The sequence below is a fragment of the Fulmarus glacialis genome, unplaced genomic scaffold (genome assembly GCF_000690835.1).
Source record: "Fulmarus glacialis isolate BGI_N327 unplaced genomic scaffold, ASM69083v1 scaffold47314, whole genome shotgun sequence".
NCBI classification, from domain to species: Eukaryota; Metazoa; Chordata; class Aves; order Procellariiformes; family Procellariidae; genus Fulmarus; species Fulmarus glacialis.
This window is the reverse complement of record NW_009208290.1, coordinates 538-8,877: the sequence shown is the minus strand read 5'-3', so window position 1 is coordinate 8,877 and position 8,340 is coordinate 538. Positions and strand designations below refer to the sequence as shown.

The window sequence follows — 8,340 nt, the reverse complement described above, 5'->3', positions numbered from 1 at the left end:
AGTTTAAAAAAACGTTCGCTTCTGCCTTGGAGAGCTTCCAATTCAGCTCTACAACAACTTTTTGATAGAAAAAATAGACATAGGAAAGGCTTTCTATTTCTGTTTCATTTTTACAACATCTCTGTGTGTGTTTTAAATGTATCTGATTACAAACACAAGACTTATTTTTGAGTAGTTAGTCTGAAAGTACTGTTCCCAAGAAAAAAAAAGCCTGTGCTGCCTGAAGAAGACTTGAGTAAAAATAAAACCTAAACAAAGTGCTGCTTTCTATCTCCCTTCTACCTTAACACAAACCTAAAGAAAACTTTTATCTTATTTGGAGCGGTCTTTTGATGTCTACATAGTTTTAGATGCATGCAGCAAGTACAGCTGCATATCTAAGCTCTTCAGCTAAACTCTTTCACAAAGAATAGCTCCATAAAGTATGTGGTATTTCCACATGCTGATGCAAGGGAATCTTTTTTTAAAAAGATTTTAAAAAGATTTCCTTTTTTTATCATGATACCTGAATATTGGTTTTGTTTTTGTGAAGATGGTAAGCCTATGCTGCGTCAGGGCGACACCGGAGACTGGATTGGCACATTTCTAGGTCATAAAGGTGCTGTTTGGGGTGCCACTTTGAACACGGATGCCACTAAAGCAGCTACAGCAGCAGCAGATTTTACAGCGTAAGTGATTAACTGTCTTTGAAGTCTGTATTTTGATTTTAGTGCTCTCTGGTGACATACAGCTGCAGGAAATTACTGATTCATTTGTTTTTCTTTACTAATTGTTAGCTTATTTATGGCTAGCCAAATTAAAACCTAGACTTTTAGGTTCTTGAAAGCAGCTACAGTTAATTCTGTCATGATGAACAATTATGATTGCTTCTTGATAAATATACTTAATTACCATACTGGTTTGCTAGAATAACATTTCTATGTGGCTCTGATCTCTGGCACTGTAGTTATAGCAGAGTTGAAAGAGTGATTTTTATTTTGCTTCTGCCAGTTAGCCTCTTTTTATTACAGGAAAAGTCTTGTGAAAATTCTAGTGAATTATTTCTTTGATGTTTTTTGTTGCCTGTTAGTGCTGTTTGCAGCGTATATTAATATTTGGCAAGTTGAATCCTGTTAGTAGAGGGCAATCTCTATTAAGTTGCAGAGAAGAACTGCCTTTGTCTTAAAACTAAAATGCTAATTGGTCTGCGTTATCTTGAAGAAGAGGATAAAGCAAAATGGTGGGATAGTAGGGGAAAAAAAAAAGCTTTAGTAAAAGCATAAGAAGTATTCTCATTGACTAACTGGGTTATAACTTACAAGAATGTAGCATTTATGACAAAATGTTATGATGGTGTCAGGAAAGTTTGGTTACAAACTAATCCGACTGTTGAGGTTGATATGTCCTGGTGCTACTAAAATATAAATGTTTTCTCTTGCTGTTTAGCAAAGTGTGGGATGCTGTATCAGGCGATGAACTAATCACATTGGCTCACAAACACATTGTCAAAAGTGTGGATTTTACACAGGTATGAAAAACCTTTATACCTTATTCACCAGGGTAGTAAGCTCTTTAGTATGTTTTGCTATTAGTTACTTTTCTACTATTTACGTGTGTATCTTACAGGCAAATAATCTAGCATACCGCTTCTAGTTTTTAAGAATGTGACTTAAATGTAGTAAGTGTGTTAGACGCTGTCTGAGAGAAAGAACTGTTTTTTTTAAGACTTGCGGATGAAGGCTGGTATTTTGATTCAAAATAGAGTTGACCCTTTATAACTTTTGTTTCAGGATAGCAATTATCTGTTAACAGGTGGACAAGATAAACTGTTGCGTATCTACGACTTGAGCAAGCCGGAAGCCGGTGAGTCTGCTTTTAGAACTGGTTCTTGTTTTTTGGAGTTAAATAAAAGTTCTGAAATTAAGAGCTACTTTCTGTTATGAATCACAAAAGACAAAGTTAAGGATTGTTTTACCAATGTAGCGTCTATAACCTTTTGCTAGAGTAAGATAATCTGTATGTTTTAAGTTTACGCTTTTACAAATGAATTAGAGTTTATCTGTAATGGACTTCAAGGATAGCATGTTTCAGTTCAACACAGACTCATTAGAAATAGGTCTAATTAATTAAAATTTGGTCATCTGGAAGAAAAGACTCCACATATTTAAGTGTGTTTAAATTAATGTTGATACTGAACTACTGATGATTGATAGGAAGCTAGAGAACCTTGATGTTAAACTAGTGAAGCTTTTTAAATTTAGGCAATCAGATACTCAGTTTGCATTTATCCTGTTTCTGTAGTAAGAGCGACAAATAAAGTCGTAAGTGCTTGAAGTCATTTTACAGTTTCTAGTAAATGGAAGTCTATATAGCTTAAGAAACTCCCGAACTGCTGCGTGACATTACTTCGTTTTCTTACATGTATTAAAATATTTGGCTTTATTTTAAGAACCTGACGTTGTCAGTGGACATACTTCTGGCATTAAAAAGGCTTTATGGAGCAGTGATGACAAACAGATTCTATCAGCTGATGATAAAACTGTCCGGTAAGAAAAAGTAACATTCAGTTTTCTAAGAAGCTCACTTTTATTTATTGTTATAATCTGTGTGAGAAGATATTTATGTTTTTTGGTAAAGGATATAAGTAACACAGGTTATTTGATCCTAGATTATTATAGCTGCGTGCCTAATACAGTTCTCTTCTGCTGTTAGAGACATAACTTCTGTAATAATTCTAATTTACCCCATAATTGTGTCTTCCCTGATTGGAAGAGGTGGTCTTTGAGAACTGCATAGTAGAATAAATTTATGCCTTTCATAATCCTAGGGAAGATTAATTTGTAGATGAGGTCTTGTGAATATGCGTTGTGCTGAGGTATTGCTGCCTTGTCTTCTGCAATCCAGCCTTTAAAGATGCACAAGGCATGGACTAGCCAGGGACTGGGATAAACGACTGGGAAGAGTATCTGGAAACAGTGCGCTGTTGATAGACATAGCCCTCTTTCTCTGCCATGCTGATCAGTTGAATAGGCTTTAATGTTTTTATAAGATGGCTCATCCAGTTATAGATAAGTGTTTTGTTTACTTCATGCCCAATTGGTAGGAGATGTGCTGAAATGTAGACAAACCTGGCTGCTGGGGAGATGAGTTGACAAAGACCCTTCCTCAAACTATGCTGTCCAGAAAGGATGGGCGATGTGCCTTACTGCTTCCTCAGCTTTCTGGCTGATACGACCAATGTCATCTCGTGTCTAGCTGTCTCACCATTTTTATATTTATGGCACAAAGGAAAGAGAAATAGAATAGTCTTTTCTGCTTTGTGGAAGGAAGGATGGGAGAGTGAAGTCATTGGCGCAATTTCCCTGTAGTCTCTTTTTCAGCTCCAGTTCTTTTCAGTTTCCTAGTGTTCAAGATAGGCAAGAACCTAGGCTTGTTTATTTTTCTCTGAATTGTAAGAATAGAAATGCAGTAGTCAGCAAATGAATGAAGATTCTTACTTGTCATAGCAAAACGTTTTCATTTCTTTTCTGTTTAGATATCTCTTGCACCCCTAGATAGAAAACTATATTATCTTAAATGAATGTCTGTTCTTTGCATGAATTGGCATTAGTACCTCTTTGCCTTGTGAGGTGTAAAGGCAGAATGGAATCTTCAAGCCTTGCTTCTAGAAAGCTCTATTGCTCAGGAGACTTATAACAAGGTTTTTAATCTCCAAGAGAATCCTTGAGTAGTTAAATGGTATGTGTACCATTTAATGTTGTCGCATTAAACTTCAAAAGTAGCAGTATTTTAAAGTAAGCATGTCTTTATTCACACCTAGGCAAATCCGAAGTACCTGTGGAATCAAACCTTATTCTTTGTTAAGTGGCTTTTTTGATCCAAATCTTGCTGTGGATGGGAGGTGAAAATTGTTTGGTTTGCTGAAGTAATCGGAAAATCTTTTCTGTTTTGTTTCCTCTTAAGCCTCTGGGACCGGAGTACCATGACCGAAGTGAAGGCGCTAAATGTTGCAATGTCAGTGAGCAGCATGGAGTATGTTCCAGAAGGACAGATACTTGTGATAACCTACGGGAAGACTATTGCTTTTCATAGCGCAGAAACGTGAGTCCGAAACACAGAATTTTCACAGGTTGAATAATGGGCTTGGTTGTGGGCAAAAACTGACTGTACGAGGCCAAAATCACCCAAGTTGCCAGAACTGGTGTAAGTAGACATCTTTGCTTGCCATCTTGTCAGAGGCGGAGTGTGAAACAACTACCCTTTTCTAAAATAATGAACCCTAACTGTCTGTAAGATGCTAGACTGTAAAGGTTTGGTGCCATTTTTGTATTTCACGCTAATTGTAATTGTGGTTAAATAAGTTTCAGCCAGGGTTCAGTTCAGTGATTTTTCAGAGAACTAATTATTTATACATCTCTATGATGTCTTAAGAAAGCAAGTTACACACTTGAGCATATTCCAGAAAGTAGTTCTGAATGTGAGCCTTTTGTTTTGCTTATTCTGAACTTGTTTCTAACTTGATGAGCGTGATTTGCAAGTATTAAAACTTGTTTCAGAAACTGTGCGTGAGTGTCTTCTGTTTTTCTTAAAAGCAGTTGTGATTTGTAGAATTACAGTTTCTTTGCTCTCTTTTTTTTCTTTTTTTTAATGAACTTTGTTAACAAACTTTTCCCCCTCAGTCTAGAGCAGATTAAATCATTTGAAGCACCTGCTACAATCAATTCCGCATCACTTCACCCTGCGAAAGAATGTTTGGTTGCAGGTGGTGAAGATTTTAAACTCTATAAATATGACTATAATACAGGAGAAGAATTAGGTATGTTTATCTTCTGTAATCAAAAATGAGTTCTGAAATGGGTATTCGATAAATGATATAATGACTAATAAATGAAACTGTTGTACTCAAATAAGGTCTTAGCATAGCATGCTGTGCAAGAGGATGGAAAGGTGTATTATCAGTTAAGCATTTATCTCAGTATACCTAACATTGTTCTTCTGGAACTAATCAAAGCCTCCATTTAAAAGCTCTTTGTACTTACTAAAAAAAAAAAAAGTTAAGTCATTCTGTATTGCTGCAAATACCAACCTGTATGTTAAGTGTCATACTATAGCATTCATTAAATATGTCGAATGAGTTGCAGCTACTTGCTTTTATGAAAAATGTGATATGCTTGTGTTCTTGTTAATGTTGGCCAAATATATTTCAAAAAAGTGTATTTCTAAGTCTGTCGGTTGATCCTGTCCTTGTTCTAAATTGTATGTATGTAGAGGGCATGGCTGAAGGAACAGAGCATGTGTACTCTCTGCTACTGGCTTGCTTTGTAGTTTTGCCTATAATAATTAAGCATCTATTTTCTTGCAGTTAATAAAAGATTAATATATTACCTAAATTAGAAACGGCTGAGATACCAATTAATAGAAGCTTTGTTTTGTGTCAGAAGTTAAATACTGAGAAAGTGCCTCCCATCAGTATTTTTTTTCCTCTTCTGATCAGCTTTTACTAATCAATTTCAGTTGTTGGCTGAAATTTGAAATTAATGGTCTTGATATTCTCTTATAGAATCTTACAAAGGACACTTTGGTCCAATTCACTGTGTGAGATTTAGCCCTGATGGAGAGTTATATGCAAGTGGCTCTGAGGATGGTACACTAAGGCTGTGGCAGACCACAGTAGGGAAAACCTATGGTCTTTGGAAGTGTGTAGTTCCTGGTAAGTGTGTGCTTCTTCCTGGTGAAACAGGGCTGTTTTGTGTGCACTTTTTAAGTAATATCTATCTTAAGTGGTAAACATACCTGAATTTCATGCAGTAACTTTACGGTCTTCTGAGGTTCTCTATCCATTCAAGTCTGTTAGATTTAAGGATTTACTTTTGTAGCTGTCATTTAAGCAATTAACTTCAAACCTGCAAGCTTATTGAATATAGACACTTTGTGGATAGTTAAGCAAGTAGTTTGGTGTATTTTTATGTTATAGACCAAGAAATAAAGAGAGAAGAATTTCTAGAAAGAAGTGTGTATGATAGTTTTATTTTATATTGTACTTTCTGTAAACTTGGGGAGGGGACCAATGTCTAGAAAACTGCAAGTGAATATTCATTAGTGGATTGCTTACCCAACTCTTTCTCAACACTAAATTAAGTGGAATTTTTTTTTTTTCCATTAAGGTGGGTAGGGGGAACTGAAGGTATTGACTGTTTTTTCTCCCTTCTGTCTATAGAAGAGGAAAATGCAGAAGCAGCAAAAGCAAGGACCACCCTTCCAGGAACTGCAGAGGAGGAAATAGGTAATGCACTGAACTGCCAGCTTCAAGTCAGCTAAGTGTTAAAAGATCAGTCAAGATGGTGTAGCATTCTTTAGTATGGAAGAAGTAGTTTTCCCCAATTACCCTCTTGAATTTTTCACTCTTCTCAAAAGATCTTTGAGTGCATTTTCCTGAAAATGACCATGTGGTAAGTGTCAGACTAGTGACTAGAGCTTTGCAGACTGAACAGATGAGGTAGAATAACTGGATCAGGTTAAATGGAAAACCAAACTGACCTGGTCTTTAAGCAATCCCTGCAACATTTATTTTATATATCTAGTTTATATATCTAAGGTGAAGTTAAATAATACCCTTCTTATTTAATTGCAGAAGATCTTGCCTCTGAAAACTCAGATTCAGTGTACAGCTCAACTCCTGAAGTTAAGGCCTGATTATTGCAACTGTTACGCAGCATGTGGACGTACGAGACTAAATCAAGTGAACAGTGATAAACAGCAGCCTTCCAGAGTGCACTCTCTACATAAGGCAAAGATGGGCAGTAATTGATGAGAATGCGGTGGAACTGGCTAGGTGTTGTCTGTAAGAGAACTGAGTATACAAAAAAAAAGACAAGTAGTAGAGTTTTGCTATCTTTTTAGCATAACTGCCTACTGTCTTTTCAAAGACATGTGCAAGCCAAGATCCAGTCTCTCCAATTTCAATTAGACTCATTGTAGTGTGTTTTCTTTATTATGGAGAAGAGATACAATGGCTTTTACCCATTTTTTTTTTCTTGAAAGTTGGAAAATTTGGCTTTAGTTGAAAAGAAGGGATTATGTACTGGAAGTATTTGGTTTGGGTTTTGTTTCATTGTACGCTGCTTCTGAACGTTTAACTGTTTTCAGTTGTCTAAATAAAATGCCTCTCAAAACTCGTATCTTACTGTTGAGCGTTGGGTTCATAGAATGAAAAAGCAACCAAGTTAATTACATAATCCTTTGTAGCATCTTGGTTTTTTATTGTACGGGGGGAAAGCAATAAGAATGTTTCAGTGTTGGTACAGAGGGTTGCAAGTTCCTTGATCTGTAAGCTTTGTGTCTTTTTATTCTTTAAAGTTTGAATGTAAACGTGAGTCTCTAAAATCAAAACCAGTGAAAACTCCTAAATTAAACGTGCTGCCTGAAATATTTGGTTGTACATGAAAATCTCAGAGGTTGGCTATGAATCTGTATAAAACTTGGGTTTAGTCCTCCAGACTGGGTAAAAAAGTTACTCTTTCAAGGTTACAAATCATATTTTCTTCATTAAAGAAAATATTGCCATTCTCCCACTTGTCACTTCCTTTAATGTTATGCTGAAAGGTTTACATAATGCATTCCATATGGAAAGGAGAAAAGTTATACAGAGGTATATTCATATACCTTTTTATTTTTTTCATAGTCATACTTGTCCTTACTGTTCTTTTGGATTTTTTCCCAAGAGCACAGTAGTGCTATCATCTTAGAAAATTGAAGCTTAACATTTGAAAACTGGGGTATACATTGAAACATGGGCAATTCTGTCTGAACACAAGAAAATACTTTTCCATTGTGAAGGGCAGTCAGACACTGGAACAGGTTGCCTGGAAAGGTTGCAAAGTCTCCATTCTTGAAGATACTCAAAACCCAGCTGTATGTGGCCCTAGGGAACCTGCTGTAGCTGAGCCTGCTTGAGCAAGTGCTTGGGCTCGGGTGGTTGGCAGAGGTCTCTTCCAGCTTCAGCTGTTGGGATGGGGGAAGTAAGGAAAACAATGAATGATACAATGAATCATGGTTTCACAGTGCAGTAGTAGTGTTAAGGATATGTTATTTCATAGACTTTATTCCAAAATCAGTTTTGCAGTTATCTACTTGAATTGTACTCTAAAAACCAGCAACTTGTAGCGCTCCGATTTTACAGCTAATTATTTCAGCCTTATCATTGATTCCATTAAGGCTTATGAGGGCTCCAAATCTAGTACTTCAGCCTAGAAGCTGTTCATTTTACAAGCTGAAGGATGTGTTCAAAACAAGAAACTCACACACCTTGCCCCGTGGTGAAACTTCTTGCAGGCTGTGGTCTTCGTGCCATGTTTCAAGTAG

At 36.4% G+C, this 8,340-nt stretch overlaps 1 protein-coding gene across 1 annotated transcript; it reads left to right on the top strand.

Moving 5' to 3' along the window:
* Window positions 1-531: 531 nt before the first annotated feature.
* Window positions 532-7,545, top strand: STRAP (serine/threonine kinase receptor associated protein). Its single transcript, XM_009576425.1, has 9 exons — window positions 532-668; window positions 1,426-1,507; window positions 1,770-1,842; window positions 2,429-2,525; window positions 3,943-4,080; window positions 4,659-4,795; window positions 5,540-5,689; window positions 6,197-6,262; window positions 6,611-7,545. Exons 1-9 carry the CDS (start codon window positions 544-546, stop codon window positions 6,670-6,672), a joined length of 930 nt encoding a protein of 309 aa, XP_009574720.1. The 5' UTR covers window positions 532-543; the 3' UTR covers window positions 6,673-7,545.
* The last annotated feature ends 795 nt before the right edge of the window (window positions 7,546-8,340 follow it).

Coding starts and splice junctions, on each gene's coding strand:
- STRAP (XM_009576425.1), top strand. CDS start 544: ATGCTGCGTCAGGGCGACACCGGAGACTGGATTGGCACATTTCTAGGT. Junction 4,081..4,658: donor GCTTTTCATAGCGCAGAAAC/GTGAGTCCGAAA, acceptor TTTCCCCCTCAG/TCTAGAGCAGATTAAATCAT. Junction 4,796..5,539: donor TAATACAGGAGAAGAATTAG/GTATGTTTATCT, acceptor ATTCTCTTATAG/AATCTTACAAAGGACACTTT.